Source organism: Pimephales promelas, chromosome 3, assembly GCF_988280905.1.
Source record: "Pimephales promelas chromosome 3, fPimPro1.hap1.1, whole genome shotgun sequence".
Taxonomy (NCBI): Eukaryota; Metazoa; Chordata; class Actinopteri; order Cypriniformes; family Leuciscidae; genus Pimephales; species Pimephales promelas.
This window is the reverse complement of record NC_142771.1, coordinates 21,685,132-21,703,655: the sequence shown is the minus strand read 5'-3', so window position 1 is coordinate 21,703,655 and position 18,524 is coordinate 21,685,132. Positions and strand designations below refer to the sequence as shown.

General features: G+C 36.0%; 1 protein-coding gene across 1 annotated transcript; it reads right to left on the bottom strand.

The window, feature by feature from the left end:
* Positions 1-1,315: 1,315 nt before the first annotated feature.
* clcn7 (Cl-/H+ antiporter 7) lies at positions 1,316-18,318 on the bottom strand. The gene is made up of 25 exons (XM_039686725.2): positions 18,107-18,318; positions 17,397-17,471; positions 16,888-16,953; positions 15,024-15,089; positions 13,608-13,740; positions 12,984-13,093; positions 12,212-12,292; positions 11,787-11,849; positions 11,622-11,705; positions 11,449-11,542; positions 11,099-11,163; positions 10,889-11,005; positions 9,983-10,037; positions 9,827-9,887; positions 9,031-9,172; positions 8,817-8,910; positions 7,561-7,733; positions 6,792-6,843; positions 6,513-6,640; positions 6,238-6,323; positions 5,034-5,166; positions 4,890-4,949; positions 4,600-4,776; positions 3,234-3,314; positions 1,316-2,671 (listed from the first exon to the last, which is right to left on the bottom strand). Exons 1-25 carry the CDS (start codon positions 18,209-18,211, stop codon positions 2,585-2,587), a joined length of 2,388 nt encoding a protein of 795 aa, XP_039542659.1. The 5' UTR covers positions 18,212-18,318; the 3' UTR covers positions 1,316-2,584.
* Between the last annotated feature and the right edge of the window lie 206 nt (positions 18,319-18,524).

Sequence of the window (18,524 nt, the reverse complement as noted above, 5' to 3'; positions counted from 1 at the left end):
ATTTTTCATTGCCTGGGTATTTGTGTTGCTAAGACAGGCATCATCCGATTGCGCAAGAAAATTACTGACAGAAATCATTATCTATACTAAAGACGAACAGAAAGTTGCAGAAATTAGCTAAAAATTTGCTTTAAAAAAAAAAAAAAAAAATCTAAGGCGGATATTTAGGCGTTTAAGAATAAAAAAAACATAATATGTATTATTTAAATGTATTAAAAATGAATTCAAACTAAATAGGATAAAGTGATACATGTCATGAATTTATCAAATTATTTTACAAGGAAATAATCCATTTGGGCACAAAAATATGCACGTCATGTCATTGACCCTTATACTCATATAAGATGATGATGAAGTCAACAGTTACCGAATGCTCTAGCAGTTGATGCCAGACAGATGTATTTTGGCACCTGTTGATTTGAGAAGATGAAGGAAAGGAGATTTAGATTTGCTCTAAATGGATTAGGACACAGATCTTAACTCTCAGGCTCCTGCACAGGAGATGGATACATTTAATGCTCTATGCTTTTTATGTTTTTTAATGGAGCACGGTCAAAAATAAATAAATAAATAAATGTCTGTGAATGGTTATAATGTATTGCTGTTAAATACTACACAGATAACCTCACTCACTCATGATTCAGCATAATTAGGTATACTTACATAGTTATAATTATGCAAATCTTTTTTCTATAAATAATTTAATTATAAGATGTATGATGCAATTACATTCGCCGCCTCTCTTGAGAAACACTACATAGATGCTCAGAGAGATCACCGTGTTGATAAAACATGTTTAGAGGCACACGACGACAGCAATGATTATAATGAGCAGGGCGGATCATCATTCATACATGTAAATTTAAAATGAAATCCTCGCAGCATTACTCATAGATTTGCACGTCCACACCTTGTTCCATTTTTTTCAGACGCCTCGCAGGAATGTGTCAGTGTAGTATCAGGGATGATTATGACAAGTAAAGCTGAAAAATAACATACTGCTTAGTCATGTAGCGTTGTCACAAATTTAAACATAGGCATTTTCATCGGTTGCATACGCACACACTGCACGCTTCCTAAAAATAAAAATCGTTTTTTGAACTCATATTTATTAGTTTTAAATGTATCTATATGCTAGTGTATTCATTAAAGCTGACAAAATTAACCTTTACCATATACACATTTAAAACAATAGCCTTGTACCAAAAGACAAAGAGATATTGATGTCCTGTCCTGCACTAGAGTTTTTTTTTGGTTTTTTTTAAATCCAAATCAGCCATTATATCTGAGAGAATTACTGAGGAGGCATTAGGAATTAATTTGTCAATTCATAGCTTTATTAGTTCACAAATTTCAAATGGTTATAAAAGTCACTCTTTTTTTTCGTTGCTTCAAATCAACAACAATATAAAAGTAGAGATCCGCAGAGCAAAAGTTCATTGATCAATAAAAACCAAAAAATGTTGGCTTTAAACATCGAGGCGTACAGCATTTGTCAAAGTTTTAGCACACAGACAACAACGTCATGTTTAAACGCATCATCTCAAGATCGTTTCTTGCAATCAGTGCTTGGCAATAATTATCTGAGCATAATCTTTCACTGCCCAATACTGTGATTTATGTGTTCATTTTAAAGTATAGATTTTCACAGAAAACAAATGCAGCTCGAGGCAGAAAATTCACATTCTGTAAAAGCAAACTGTCCTCAGGAAATGTATTACATAAAACCGCTCGCTGGTTTTAAACTCGTACCAAAACTTGCCACGTGAAAAATAGGATTTATGTGTTTAATTTTAGGGCCTGATCTACCCGAAAATATTTTATAATATTAAACTGATAAAGCAAGACAAAAACATTTAAAAATCCTAAATAGAACTAGGTAAACAAATATGCAAAGGACCATATTAACTGTAACAATATATGTAGTAGTCTGTCTTAAGTGCACATAAAGGTATCACCAATAGGTTTCATAATGCTACAAATGGGCATAAGAGAAATCCAAGATCAGTAAACTTGCTTAAATTGTCCTGCACATTCATCACTGATGTTTAACTTTGAGCTAACAGCATTTTACAAGAACTAATCTTATGCATAAGCAAGTAAGCATTCATAATTTATATTTATGCGACTGCAAAAACGAGAAAAAATGCATAGTGACACATTGTCATGTCGACATACATTATCACATTGATGTACATGTCTCAATTAGTAACTATAGGATAAAGATGTAAGGTGACACAAAATGATGCTTTTGGAGAGCCACGAAAAGTGGGGGCTCCCGAAAAGCTCATCTACTCTAAAATATTATAAATGTAATAAATAGTCACATAGTGCAAAACCAACATTACGTAATAACATAATGTGCTCCTTCAACTCTCAAATCAACCCATAACTAACTTTTTTTTTTTTTGTAAAGGAGCAAAAATGTATTTTTTAAATAATTGAGCCCTTAAAATACTGATTTGTGCATGTTGCAGGTTTGTGTTTGGCATCTTTGACATGAGAGAGACTGACCAGCCCCAGAGTTATTACGGTCCAAAGCTGGTGCTCTGAAGGCAGGGTCCAGGATGAACTCAACAACCAATCACATCTGAGCCAGGTGAAGCTCCTCCAGGCCATCTTTACCCATGTGGTAGCGTGCAAGATCCTTCCTGGTTACCAGCCCCACAACCTTCACATCCAAAGCCCAGGGAATTAGTAACTCGTAACATTTTGGGATTTTGATGTTATTGCAGGCAGATGATAAATGGACAATTTTCAATTTCTATACTACAGTATTCTTCCATAACAAATTAAATTACATTAAACGAATAAAGAAATTAAAATAAATAACAAATTCTATTTGAAAAAAATATTCAAATAATTTAATTTAAATAAATAAATAAACTACAATAATTTAAATGCTACAAGTGTATTTAGGAATCCCACCATTATAAATGTACATTATCGAAAAGTAATATTTATTTGGTGATTTGCCAAAGATTACATGCAACAGTTTTATTAAATAATTAGCGTTAAATATTAAGATAGCACTAGATGACAGAAAGGTAATCTAAATATAAAACTAGAAGAAATTAACAAGCAAAATTAAATTTTCATTATCAGCCATTACTGACAAATAAATAAAAAAAGATTAATATCAGCCGATAGCTGATTAATAATACTAATACAGTATCAACATATGAGTGAGTAGTTGAAAGTAGTAACATATTTGGACATATTGATAGACTCACTCTGTTCTCATTATCAACCACCACCAGATGTCTCAGTCCTAGCGCCCGAAACAATTTAAACACACGAGGGAGTGAAGTCTCCTGAAATCAAATATGAAAAACAACAGTTATTAATACAGCACATGATTTAACCACATAGTCATGTCAACTAAAATTCGCTTCCTGGTGACATTTCTTGTGTTTCAATAGGGTGTGGCAGTGGCATTTTTGTTAAAGGGTAACTAAACCCCTGGTCAGAGCCTGACTCCACCCACTGGCAATATTTGAAAAATGCTGAAAATGTGGGCAGACCCCAGCGGAGATAGAGGGGACGAAATAGATGCTAAAACACTCTATCCTGATCGTTTTCAATACTCGCAATTCCAACTCCTGACTCGCTACAGTGGTTTTGACGAAACAAGCTGGTTTTATACTGCCAAGGGCGTAGCTCGTTCCAAGAGCGTGGTGAGCTCGAAGAACCGCTAACATCCAATAGGAAAATTCAACTGCAGTAGGAACCGTTCAACCAGAAGAGGGCAGCACTAAGACGTTTTTACACCATATATTGTAGAAATAAAACACTTTATACACAAATGTCAAAAAAGTTACTCGAATCAATGACTGGTACTAATAAAGATCCATTCTTACAGATCATTAACCAAAAAAAGTTGGTTTAGGGTTTAGTTACTCTTTAAGGCTTGGACACGGGATAATTCTCTGGTCTAGTCTCTGCCTCAATTGTTTTGTTTTGTTTTTCTTTCAATGCGAGTCAGTTTTTTTATGATTTATATTACGGGGCTGTTGAATGCTTGAATCGGTTTGTTTGACAAACGTTGTAAGTTGTGCAATTATATTCAGGGAAATGCACGGCTAATGTAGTTCCAGGCAGGTTTTGACCGCATTACATGCTCATATCATTTTGCCATATGATTTTAGTTATTTCAAAGGTTCTTTCAGCCAATAAAAACAAAAGAACCAAAACACTGACCAAGCATATAAATATAGTAAAAATAGCAGATAAACTTATCGTTTCGCTTTTAGTAGAGACGCTGCTGTTGAGACTCAGGTAATTCACATACACTTAATCTCTCTGATCATCTTAACACTGTTTTGAGGTGTAATAACTGTAGTGTAATTGACTCCCGGCCATTGAATTATTATAACAATAATGCACACCAGAGGTGTAACGCCATGCCACGATTAGCACCTCAGTTGTGCAAGCCAATTATTCCTTACATAATCAATTCCAGATAAACTTGCCTCTGAATGGCATGAAACAACAAAAACTACGATCGGTTGCTTTACATGGAAGTCAGATAGTCTCAGTCTGTGGGGAGTTCTTGGCCAGAATATGCTGCTACAATGCAAGTTACTTAAGTTAACTGACCTGAGGCACAGTATATGGGGTCGGGTTCATGAACTCAGTGAGGTCCATCATGCACTCCCTCTCATCCTGAGAGACGTGGATGGACTGAATAGGAGGGAAACGCGGATATGCATCTCGGAAGTCCTTCAGCTGTAACTTCCTTTGGATGAGACGTGAAGATGCCCTCTCCACAAACACCTGAGTCACAGAGGACTGAACTATTAGAATATGCCAAAGTAACAGTTACAGTATTGCCTATAAAAGAAAGATGAAAGTCCAACTAAAGCCATCATAATAACATTTTTCCACACCTTATGTTTGAGAAGAACAATAAGCTGAGAGCGGAGAATAAGTCCACAGATTTTGCCCGGCTGTGGGAGGAAGATTGGCAACTTTTAGTCTTTGTTGAAACTGGAATGTACTAGGAGTAACAGGATCTGACATGGTCATGTCACCTCATCAAGCTCAGTAGTTTGGGTAACCACTGGGAAGCCGTTGTGATTGGTGGATGTGTTGCTAAGAACGTCCACAATCGTTCCGACCTTCTCCACTCTGTTAAAGCAGGTGACTGGAGAGCTCATGACCTCCCTGTGGTGAACACATTCACTATATGACACTGCACCAGCATTATTTGAGGATTATTTATATCATATTGTAGTAAGTATTAATATTTTGAATTCGCTTTTATTTTTACATATTACTTTCATCATATTTATTTTTAAGTATTCTATTCAGCTTTATCAATAGATTTGTTTTTATTTATTTTATTACTTTAACTATTTTAGTAACTAAAATAGTAGTAAGTTAGTTAGTTTTATTCTAAGCTTTATTTCAATTAATTAAAAAAAATTTAATAGTTTTAATTCATAATAAAAACACCGCACTAGACTAGTAGCTGACCGATATATTGCAAAGGACGATATATCAGAAGATATTTTAAATAAAATTGTTATCCCATTGGCTAATAAGTTTTTCTGTTTAGCTGATAATATTCAGAAGCAAGACTTTTATTTTGACCAAGCTGAACTCAGAAGCACTCATTCTCCATCTTCATTACCGTATTTTATGTTTATGTCATTAGTTTATGTATTAATCTGTTCATTATTAAAAAAAAGCATAAATGCAGTCGCCAGAAGTAAAAAGCTAAAGGTAGGCTATAGAAACGAACTACACCACAATCCCACAAATTCAATGTCACCAAGCTTCCGATAACTCTTTCAGTTTACTCAGAACGTTTGAGTTAGAATAGTTTATAAGAGCACAATTATAAGCACAATGAGCCTGTAAAAGCAGACTGAGCTCACTCGTTTAGCGTGATGATTTTTAATCTCCTTGACACACTCTTTTAGTCCCATTTAGCCACTTATTAGAAACCGCCTTTTTCAAGACACATAACAGCTTATATATTTTATGTTGTAGAATAAAATGTAAAGACCTTATTTCAGCCATTTAACCAAAACCCAATTAAAAAAAACCCATTGAATTCGGGACGATGGAACCGGAAGTGCTAAAATGCTAACTCGCTTCTGTGTTTTGACCAAAGACAGTAAAAGAGGTTTTGACCTACAAAGCATAGGTGTAATTTGCGGGTGGAACATGTCCACACCACTTTTAGAGATAAAGATAAAAGCATCATGTAAGGCCGTAGGGTGTGGTTACCTGGCCGTCAGCCAATGAGAAGTAGCAGGAGCCTCCCAGTGGAGGAAAGGAACACTCTGCAGCTTAATATGGAGGTCATACAGGCCCTATAAACAACAAAAACCAGTCAGACAAACACATACATGACAAAAAAAACAACACAAAAAATAAATGCCATGCATGCATTACTAATGCTTTGCGACACCCTTAAGAAAACAAAACAAAAAACTACTGGAAAGACAAATCACCAGTTCACAAGAGACAAAAACAACCATGCTAGATATTTTGCTTCTCACCTCTACAAAGTAATCCCCAACAATTTTGGCAGTCATCAGCACAAGCATGATGGGAAAGCCATAGGTCACATTCCCGGTGGCTTCCACCAGGATTACAGTGAGACTGAGTGTCATCCTGACAATGCCACCTGTCAAATTAACACAACAACACAGCAATTTTTGTTAATGATGACACATACTTCCTTCACAGAAATCCAGTTGGGAGGACTATTATAAATCACAAGACTGCATTACTGCTGCATTTCATTAAAGAAAGCCTACAAAGAACATGAATCTCACCAAGCTGGGCTGCAGCACCTATCAGAGCATATTTCCCAGGATCCGCCCAAATCTATCAGTTTAGAAAATGTCCACAACACAATACAGTTAATCTTTCCTCATATTTTAGCTCTATTTTTTCTCAAATTCAGGGTAAAAGGTTTACGGTCACCCTAACGGGACATGTTCGGTTCACTTAGTTTTGCCGTGGCCATGATATATTAACTCGTGGAAACATGATAATATATTGTGGCCTTGAGATCTTAGTTTGAGGGAATGTAATATTACCATGATACCATGAGTGCTCGATACCAATAATACCATGAGTGCACGCTCTTGCGTTCAAGGACGCACGCTCATTGCAATCTGAAACTTCACTGCCAGAGACCGCTAAAAACTACATATAGCACCTTTAATTAAAAATAAATATTATTTTATGCCAATCCATTTCTGATAATTCCAGGTTGATAACTTGATATGGTTGCACAGGTTATTTATGCATTTATCTCAAGGCCATGAGAAAAATATATTGTTCCGTTAACATAGGATCTCAAAGCCACGACTTCACATCATGTGGCCACAACATTAGAATGTCATTAACTTGACAAAACAATCTCATGGGCATGACTTATTACATTCCCACTAGTTAATATGATGTTCCCATAAAATAATATCCCATGGCCACAACAAAACAAAGTGAATCAAACATGTCCCCTCTTGGTCACTGTAAAAATGCATTAAAAATGTAGCTGTAATAAAAAAAAAAATGCAGAGGTGGGTAGGTACTTACTGATTGGCTGGAAGCGATGACAGACAAAAGGATCCCAAAGAGTCGCCCCCAGGCTGCTCCAATGAGTAGAGAGGGGATAAACACTCCTGCCGACACGGTCAGACCATACGTCCAGACAGCCAGGAGGAAATAGGCTAGAGTGAAGACCCCTAAAGTCACAGGGTTGTACGTTCCTGAGAGAGAGAGAGAGAGAGATATTCCAAGTAAAATTTCAATATTAAAACAAAATTAGACAGCAGCAGGACTGAAAAAAGAGATGGGTAGCCTGCTTAGAAGGAATGGTAGGGACTGAAGGCTTTATAATAGGCTGTCCAGTCATGAGGTATACACTGAGAAATACGACTTTTAAAACTTTTGCTTGTCCTGTTCCCCTTGGTTGGATTAAAGTACTAATATCATTATGTCTGTAAAATATTTTTCATATTTATTTTTGATAATGTCTGTTAATTGTTCTTGTTTATATATAACTATGTTGGCCTGTAACTAATGTAATAATAAATATATGCATGGTGTTATATATATATATATATATATATATATATATATATATATATATATGCAAGGTTTGTTTCTAAAAAGGGAACAAAAAAGACACAAAAAACAATAAAATAAGATAATTGCATTGGTTTCTTTATTTGTACTAGGTTTTACTTCTTCTGTATTTAATTTATTTATAGTTAGCACTAGAAGAAGCATACCTTTCCTAGCAAATATTGTTTTAAATGGCATGCTTGCAATCGGTTGATCACAACAGTCTCATTTGTAGAGCAGCATAAGGCTACCAGCCATGAAGTAATATTAAAACCATAACATTATATGTGATATTAATCATATATAAAACATGTAATTATGATGTTATAATATAATCATATTACATTCGGAGGCATTACCAACTTGGTCATTATAAACCTTGCCATTTGTTAAGCTGTGATTTTGCTTGTTTAGTCCAGTGGCTGAGTACTGACTATTGTGCACTTGCAGCTCTCTGGGAAAGTAATCAAAGCTGGCTTCTCTCCAGAGCGTAGGAAGATTTTAGCTGCCTGTTAGCTGGCCTGTTTCCAGCTTGTATCCAAATCTGCCAAATAATTGGCAGACATATGCAAACACACACACATACACAAAAAAACATGCAGACACACCACATAATTCAAGAAGTGCAGCAATAACTATCAGGCTTGATGTTTTGATGTCTGCAAGTCTGATAATGTCCACACACATTCTCAAGCCCGTTCACACCCATACATACAGAGACACACCTGGAGGGTTGTGGAACAGACTCCTTACACTCCGCTCAGGTGTGTTGAAGAAGGCTGTGGCCATGGAATTATATTCACCATCAGCACAGAAGAGCTGAAAATGAACAAAATAACAAATTTGACATTTCAGACTATATTCTGATCTAGGAATAGTTTAACTAAGCATTTTATCAATTAAGGCAACATTTTGAAAGCTCATTAAGCACATCAACACCTGAAGAGGATACTCCTCAGTGTGGTCCGGTCCCAATGGCTGGCAGTCATTGGAGAAATAGATCATAGTGAAGGAAACTGTAGCGGTCACCGCCGCAACCAGCATAGCCTCCATTACCTGCAGGCACGGCCGGTGAACGTACCTGAGACATAAAGTTTAAAAGAATTGCATTTATGAAACAAAAAACTTGAGTAACTTTGTCTTCAGTCCATTTTGATCAATTTAATGCCTCCCTGTAGAGTAAAAGTATCAATTTCTTTAAAAACAACAACAAAAACTGACTGATCTTACTGACCACAAGCTTTTGAATGGCAGTGTAAATAATAAAGCTGACATGTTTAAAAATAAAAGGTTTGTTAAATGCAATATTACTTAACATTACGTTTTCAAACACAGATATTTTGTGTTTTCGGTATCAGTCATTCTCAGACTCTATTAAACTCCATACAAGTTTGGAAAGTCTCTTCTTTTACTTGTTGACCTCAATTTGACATGAGGGCATAACTTAGAGAATTGTTGGATTGATATGTAGAAGTCGTCAAACATCACAACTGCTTCTGTTCAATGATACACACATACCTACAATCCATTTAGCAAACCATCCATTTAGCAGAATCTCAAACCTATTGTCAAGTGGCTGCACAAATTACTTAAAATGGCCAATATAAGGAATAGATGCATCTTGGCCCCAATACAAGTTTTCCATTACACAACATTTTGATTTTTCAAAAATTTTTTGCTTTAATGCAAAACATATTACCCATGACCTTCTGAATTCAATAGCTTGAGATCCTACCTTATTCTGAAAATTGTTAGCCAATTATTGAGCAAATTGAACAATGCCCCAAGCATCCCTCCTGGAAAACGAATGAAAATCAGAAAAAAATATTCAAAAGCTACATCCACTCTTATTAAAATGTTTCATGCACAGACAAAGTGATGTTCTACTCACCTAAAGCTCCCATGATAATGAAGAGAGGAATTTCATATAAATTATATTGCACAGTCTAAAAAAAAGAAAAAACACATTAAATTTAGTTCTTGTGACATTTTGGAAAACTTTAAAGGGACAATGTGTAGGAATTTCTCCCATCTAGTGGTGAAATTTTATTTTGCATTTAATCGAATTGTGCTCTCCAAATGCGTGTTGCATCTACAGTAGCGTTATGTACCAAAAAGCTATGACAGGATGTCTTCTAATAGCACCCATAGACCTCGTCGAGTGTTCCTTCGGGTGAACAGGTTTGTTATTTCAAACAAATGGCAACTTGACACAACGAACAAACAAATTTGTGATGCGATCTGGGAAAACCCGTCGAATGTCGTGCTTGTACATTTACAGTAAAGTCTATAAATAGACTGAATGTCAGTTTATTGTCAAATTTGAGTTTTCAATAAATTATTATTCTATAACATCTTGTTTATCATCTCTGAATATATCTTGGGGAAAATTCACTAGATTATTGCAGAAAAACAAATAGAGATTTATAGCGGCAAGAAGAAAAGACGTGTCTTTCTCTTTAAGAACGCACGGAGCGGAGGTGAAAAAAAAGATATTGATTAAAGATATTTTTTGATATTAGATTAAGATATTAGACATTGATTAGATTAGATAAAGATATTACATATTGATTAGATTAGATTAAGATATTAGATATTGATTGGATGAGATAAACATATTAGATATTGGGGAAAAAAAATGATTTTAAATAATAAAAATACCTAAAAAGTATACATTGTCCCTTTAAGGATCAATACTACAGATTTTTCTTTCAAATCTCTGTGGTGTGAAAAACTTAAAACTGGCAGCTAAAAAAAAAATGTCAGAGTAACTGAGAGAGAAATATACAGGACTTACATCACTGTCAAAGCGGCCAAAGTTAATGAGACCGGGGCTGGAGAGTTCTCCAGGCTTCCCATGGTAAATACTGAGGAAAAAGTTCAGTGTGAAGCTGGAGACCATCGAAGCAAAGAACTAGAACAAAAACAAACCAGAATGAGAGGTTCAAGCAGTAAAATAGACGGTGCTCTTTAATAAGGAACTAAGCTCTGATTCACAATCACTCACAATTCTCCAAGTCAACATCTGGTTCCAGAAAGATGCACCTTCCTCTAAACTGAACAGAACCCCACCTGTGCCAAAAAAAAACACAATGAATCAAAGATGACTCTGAACAATCTGTTCCAAGATTAATTCCAGGGCACTTTAACAGCTTTTATTCAGAGGAACAAGTGATGTATTTTCACTTACAGCTAAAACTACATCAGGGATATATAGGCGAGTATATCAGGTATTTTAATATGCTTTAACAATTAAATTAAAAAAAAACATTTTTCTTATTGACTTTGCATAACTTGCTTCTATCTGATGTATAAAAAAAAATGTGGATATTTGAAATGATTTTCTTCATGTCTCACCAACAGGGGCTCCAAACGCAGCGGATACTCCAGCCGCTGCTCCTGCCGAGACAAAGTCTCTCTTCTCTGTGTCCCTGCGGAAATACTCGAACATCTACAGGAAATAGAAACTTGCAGTCAGGTTCCATGTCCACTGTTAGATTCAAGTAGACTCAATAGTAGAGAAAACTGACCTTAAAATCTTTTTTCAGTGAAGTGCTTCTGCCTTGAGATACTCCTGCAGCCACCACTGCTCCAGAGTGAATCATGGGCCCTTCCTGGGAGAGAAGAGCAGATGCTGAGTCTGCTAACCCCAAATTAAAGTCTCATTGACTCAATTGACTGTTCTTCTATTGTACCTTTCCAACAGCAAGACCTCCAGCAACTGAGCAGATCACACCAAAGACCTTTACCACCAGAGTCTGTGGACGTGGAAGAAATACATTTTTAGAGATCCCTTAAAAAAAGAGAAAAGTGATGTAAAGGCCAAGTATGGTAACCCATACTTGAATTTGTCCTCTGAATTTAAACCATCCAAGTTAGTGCACATACATTAGGAGCAGTGGGCAGCCATTCACTGCGGCACCCGGAGAGCGATTGGGGGTTCATGCCTTGCTCAAGGATTATTGAGGGTGGAAGAGAACGCTGTTCATTCACTCACCCACCTACATTTTCCTGCCGGTACTGAGAATCGAACTTGCAGTCTTCAAGTTATAAGTCCGACTCTCTAACCATTCGGCCACGACTGCTCTACATAGCTTTATTACACAAAAAAAGACATCACCTTTAGTCGAACAACACGAGGGATCTTCACTCCATTTAGGTAGCATTTTATCTGAGGAATTCCACTTCCTGCAGCAATGGGCTGAGAGAAAACAAGAATGAATATTAAACAATGTTCAAAATAAAACAAAGTAAAACTATCCAAATTGCATAGGCCAGTAACATTTTTTAAAGTCTCTGATGCTAAGCAAGGCAGCATTTATTTTAACAAAATACAGTAAAAACAGCAACATTGTGAAATTGTATGACATTTTAAAATAACTATTTTCTATTTGAATATATTTTAAGAAGTAATTTATTCCTGTGATGTCAAAGCTACGTTTTCAGCATCATTACTCCAGTCTAAAATGTTGCTGATAATATTTCTTATTATTATCTATGTTGAAAACAGTTGGGTGGCTTAATAATTGTGTGGAAACCGTAATAATTTTTTTTTTGAGGATTCTTTGATTAATAGTAATTAGTAAAACAGCACTTCATTTAACTGTCACTTTATATACAATTTAATGCATCCTTGCTGCATAAAAGTATTAATTTCTTTCAGAAAACAAAACTAAAATTTCAATAACAACAAAAATTTACCTGAAGCAACCCAATCTGATTCAATAAGTCGAGAAATATTAATAATGCAGTATGCTAGTAAGCTATTGCAAACGCAGGCAAATTCTGCTTAAGTACATTGTTTTGAAAGAGCCGTATGAATTGCACTCTGTGACTCTGAAACACAGAAAGCAATCAACACAAATATCATTTGGACAAGGAAGAAAACAAACCTCAATAAAAGCAACAGCAATAGCGCCAACCATCACGAAAGCAGAGTTCAGCACTGCCCACAGTATAAGAGAAATGGATAGGCCTCCGAGCTCTGTGAATTTCTCAATGTCTGAACATCTGATTAAAGAAACTCTGAAGTCAGTAAGAAACATCACATATCAGATTAGCACTGTATTAAAAATATTACTGAGGTATATTACTGCATAATAACATGAACATTTTTTTTTAGGTAATAAACATTGCTATTTATAGTCTTTAAATAGTTAAGAAATAAGTTTAATAAACTACATAGACAGAATGTATTAGTAAAAAAAACAAAAAAAAAACAAAAAAAAAAACTTCTCTGTGTCTGGATCTGGATTGCCGTGTATCCGGTTATGGACAATTTATTTATATAATCCCAAAGGAAATGGATTACACCAACTTTCATATTACAAATGTAAACTGATTGCATGACATTTAATTATGTTGTGACAAATTATTGAAGAACTGCAGTATATTGGCTAATTAATATTAACTAAACGATATATTTTTTTATATACAAATGCTTTTTTGAGTGCTTTACGTGATAAACAGATTATATCAGAAGATTGCAAATTACGTGACTGACAGAAAAAGGATACTCTGTTTGACTACATAGTACTTGTACCCAGCAAGAGTCTCCACAGCAATGTCTATCACGCATGCGATAAGACCAGTGAAGAACCCAATCAGACCACAAATCACCCATCGCCTGATCTCCAGACATCTAAAACCCTGTGGTTAGGATAAATAAGCATTCCATGTTAATCTGCAATGGCTATACCAATTATAGACTCTAGAACCAGAGTCAGTTCGGCCAGTACACTGAGTAAACTGCTTTTAAGTGGAAACAGCTTATCAGTGAGTGCCGTTCTGCATAAGTGGAGGAAAATGGACAAAATTCATCACGATTCAACTCGTGAGCTCATTAGTGGAGACCGCAAGACCTGACAGGAAAATCGACCAATCTTATTGTCCCTCTAAATGGGTGTGGCTTGTTATCATCAAGTTTATGATGCGTTCCACCTGCTAATAAAATAGCTAGTTCGCTATGGAAACCACAAGCAAAATTAATGAGGACATCGTTGCTAATTTATTATAAATGTAGTTTTCAAAATTAACTTTTAAAGAAAAGCTGCAGTTAATCAGCAAAGGAAGAACTTCACCAGAGCTTCATTGTGTTCAGAAAGCCAATGCTTTTTAAAGCATTGAAAGGTGCAGTCTGTAAAAATGACAACTAAGGCTCGAAATAGGTACTCGAGTCCAATTCTAAATATCAGAGATCGTCGTTTCTCCGGCTACCTGCTCCTCAGACTGGATGACGCTCACACGGATTACCAGTTTGAGCACACGCAACAGGAACGAGCGCCAATGAAACGAGTGCTGGAATTGTTTGCCGTTTGTGCAAGTTATTTCAAATCGAATCGATTACTTGACTGATTTTATTCTACCTGCCACTGCGACTGTCTTTGAGAAAACAGTTATTTCACAGAATTACTGGTCAGTCTGTAAATGTACTAACTTGGCGACGTGCACATTTGCTGTAATTTTCCATAAAAGCTATATTTTTCCCAAATCATAATTTAAATACGATCTGTTACATACATTTAATCAACTGCTATGCCAGTCTAATGATATGATTAATTTTCAACATATGCTGAAGTATCTGTTGCTAATGTGCTTCAGTCTGAGCGATGTCATGATGTGTCGGCTTTAATAAAATTTAGTTGCTTTTGTGGCCATATTCCGCTGCAATGACACCGATTGTGTGATGATGCAATTCTTGTAATGATAACTTGCATTTCATCACTTTTTGTTTAATTTGGTGTTAACTCTCATGCTCACTTGATGTTCGCTTGTGGCATTTCTTGTCAAAGGTAACATGCAGTATTTTAGAAGAGGACACAGTAAGCTAGGCTGATTTTAGGTCGGTTTTACTTTTTCCCCCGACGAAGGAAGGGGGTGAGAGGGCCAAGGTTCAAGAGTCACGGTTCGCTACAGCATACGAGTCTACTGACCATGTGACTCATTCGTCTCTCTTCCTCCAGGAACAACTGATTCTCGCTGTTATCATAATCAAGACTCTGAAAAACAGAAAGCAAAGTAGTGACATTTTATATCACAGCTCTTCAAAGACACTTTTTTAAAAAAGTACATGTTGCATTTTGCCTAGTTTTAAAGGTCCCTTGACATGGGGTTATTTTATAATGTTTCCTGGGTTGCCCTTATGTTTTTTAATTAAAAATAGTCATAATTTAGAAATAAAAGGCATTTTTCCTAGCCTAATTTTAGCCTCTGATTTGAAAGCTCTTTTTGAAGGGGCGTGTCTGCTGTGGCATTCAGTGGAACCGGCCACTGCTGTGATTGGCTGACATGCTTGCATTTGAAATAGCTTCATATTACATGTGAAACTCTTCAAATACTTTTTCTACAGCTATTATACGTTTTTACTATTACAGCTATCGAGATTAACAAATCGTGAGAAGTTTTTAAAGTATTTACTATTCCCATCACATAATATGTAGCCGTGATGAGCATTGAACAGCAGATGACAGTCTGTTGATCACGAGAATGAAGATCTTATCATTGCAACGCAGTTTCTGCTCTCTCTAATGCTTTCACCAATGCAAACATGATGATATACATACAGTAAGAGCTTCGTTGTGCAATGTAATGTGCGTCATTGATTTCATAACGAGTTATGAAAAATAAACAAATAAACTCGCCCTATGTGGAATGATTGTTCTTTGATCGCTTTCTCTATATAATTTGTTCACTTTCTGTATATAATTTGCTTGACTTATGCATAAACAGCATTGAACGATTTTGAGAGAAAGATTACCTATCTGAACTTGAACAATTAGGCTACACATCAGAAATTGTTGCTTTGTAGCTCGATGATTTATTTCCAGACGTTCATCGAGGTCAGCTCTGTATCAGCCCAAACTGAGGAAACTTCAGTCGTTGGCGAAATGTTTGGACCATACAAAACCTTCGGAAGTTGTGTCGGTGCATTTCCCGAGAAAATAAAATTAACCCATTGTGTCTTCCGAATGAAATTTCTAGCCACCGGGGGACCATAAACAGGCTAGGGGAAATCATATTAATGTTAAAAATAGAGCCCGACCGATAAAGGATTTTGAAGGCCGATACCGATAAAAAATTTTTGGGTTTTAAAATCTGATATTCCGATATATCGGCCGATATTTTTTCTTTTTTTTTTATTAAATATTGTTGGATTTTACACACGTGTAAAAGAAAAGCTAACTTTTCTGCACAAGATACGTTTGATACTTTTTCTCTATGTCTAAATGTTCACTCCTCGCAAGTATAACTTACATTTTACAATGCAGGGACTGTAACTAGAGATATGCTAGTTATAAATACAGTAATAATTACTTAATTAGGCAGAAAAAGTTCATTGTGGTTTCCAAGCTCATTAATGTTAACGTTAGCGGTCTTCCACTGATGATAGTGGCATTAGCTTGCTTTGTGGTTAGCTAGTCTATGATGAGCCATAATTTAGCAATAGATAACATCATACTGCAAATTGTAAAACATACATTTTCAAAATAATGTAGAGGAGAGATGATTAAAGCGAGTTTCGTCCGTTTTTATTTTATTTTTTAAATATTCATTTATCTGCCATTATAGCTGCCGATACCGATATTATGGAAAATGCCTAATATCGGCCGATAATATCGGCTGGCCGATAATATCGGCTGGCCGATATATCGGTCTGGCTCTAGTTAAAAACCTCAGAATGAGAAAATTTCATGTTAGGGGACCTTTAAGCTAAGTTACTGAAACCCTAGTTATTTTTCAAAACATTCCCAACAGACGCTCAATTGAAAGAGAGAGGTCATCTCTAAATTCAATTACCTCAAATTTGAGGGACAGCAGCTTTTCGTTGTGAGGGATTTCCTTTAGTCGACTTCTCACAATGTCCTGTGTAAATTGGAAAAGAAAACAGACTCAAGAGTTGAAATTCATCAAGAGCATATACAGTCATTCTATGCTCATGCAATCAGAATAGCACAACACTTTATTTAGCTACATCAACTCTTTGCAGCCATGAGTAAACTTGACCTCATGCCAGCACATCGGAAACATGACCTCACATATAATCAAGTACATCAAGTCAGGCTTTTTCCTGAGTCTCCTGCCAAGAGTGGATGATTTTGGGAGAGGTTTAGAAAAGATTTATTTGCAGCCTAACATGCAAATCATGAATAAACCACAAGCACTTCGAAATTAAAATTGAAACTACAGCTGCATCAAAACAGTGAAGCCAAACTTTTGAACTGGAATAAGGGATATTGAAGTGTTCTTTGTTTTGAAGTGTCCTTTTTTTAATGAATAAAAATGAATTGATGTCGAACAGATTTTACCTCTTCGGGTGTGATTTCCTCCTCAAGGTCCACAGTGCTCAGTCTGCCTATATGAAATATACCTCCCCCAGATAACTATGAACCAAACACATAACACTTATCAAGAGTCTACATTATTCTACATCAGTGTGTGTGTGTGTGTGTGTGTGTGTGTGTGTGTGTGTATAGTAGTTTGTGTGTATATATGCCAAAAGGGGCCCCACAACAATGTATGAAGCCCAGTGCAGTAACGTATACAGTGAGAGGCCAGAATTAGCAATGATCTAACGTTGGCTCTGACAAAAAATCTACCGATTCAATGTAGGTCACGTGATCACAGGTGCTTGCAGCTTCTTAGCCGAATAAGAGGGTTAAAAGAAATGGGAAGTAAAAAAAAATCCAAATATCCAGAGTTGCAAAACACCCTGCACAAATACAAAGATATAAGGACCTTACACGGATTTACAAGTAACACAAAGGTTTTACCCTATTATAAGAGGTTTAAGAACTATTTTGTTTTCGTTTCAACACTGTGGAATGACATGAAGTTAAAGCAACTGTACTGTCAATATTATGTTGCTGAGTCTGCAAGCCAACACAATACCTTGGCTTTGCATGCTTAAAAAGGTATCAGTAGAGCAAATAATTTATATTGTAGAAGCCAAACCATTCCAGATTGAATCTTCAATTATGTCTGTTATGTAGGCTAGTCTGCATTGCTTGTCTGGTACCTTTCTGTTGTGTTTCCCATCATCGGCACCGTTCAGCAGTGGCGTTCTCTCTCCGCGATCTTCGCCTCGGGCAGACCATGACACTTTCTTCGCAATGTTGGCCATGTCACCTTTCACAATTATACATACATTAAACCTACGAACTGGACTACTACTGCGAACATGTCTTCTTCCCCATGACTAACAATCATAAGCAATCCCGTGACGACTGTACGGAAAGCACACAAGTCCAATAAAGACACTGTTTTTAAATGAATTCTGGGAAATGTAGTTCTGGGTTATGTCAATGATTTGCGGTAGGTCTTGTCTAGTTGGGACTGTTCTGAACGCTTACAGTAAGAACATGCTCATAACTGTCCTGTTTGGTATTTTTGATGATAATTAATGATATCAAAATTGGACAAAATTATTTTGAAAA

Excerpts from the sequence above, each read along its gene's own strand:
- clcn7 (XM_039686725.2), bottom strand. The coding sequence starts at position 18,211 with ATGGCCAACATTGCGAAGAAAGTGTCATGGTCTGCCCGAGGCGAAGAT. Across the intron at positions 11,006-11,098 it reads AGATGTTGACTTGGAGAATT|TTCTTTGCTTCGATGGTCTC; the intron begins GTGAGTGATTGT and ends TTTTTGTTCTAG. Across the intron at positions 4,777-4,889 it reads TTGTTCTTCTCAAACATAAG|GTGTTTGTGGAGAGGGCATC; the intron begins GTGTGGAAAAAT and ends TCTGTGACTCAG.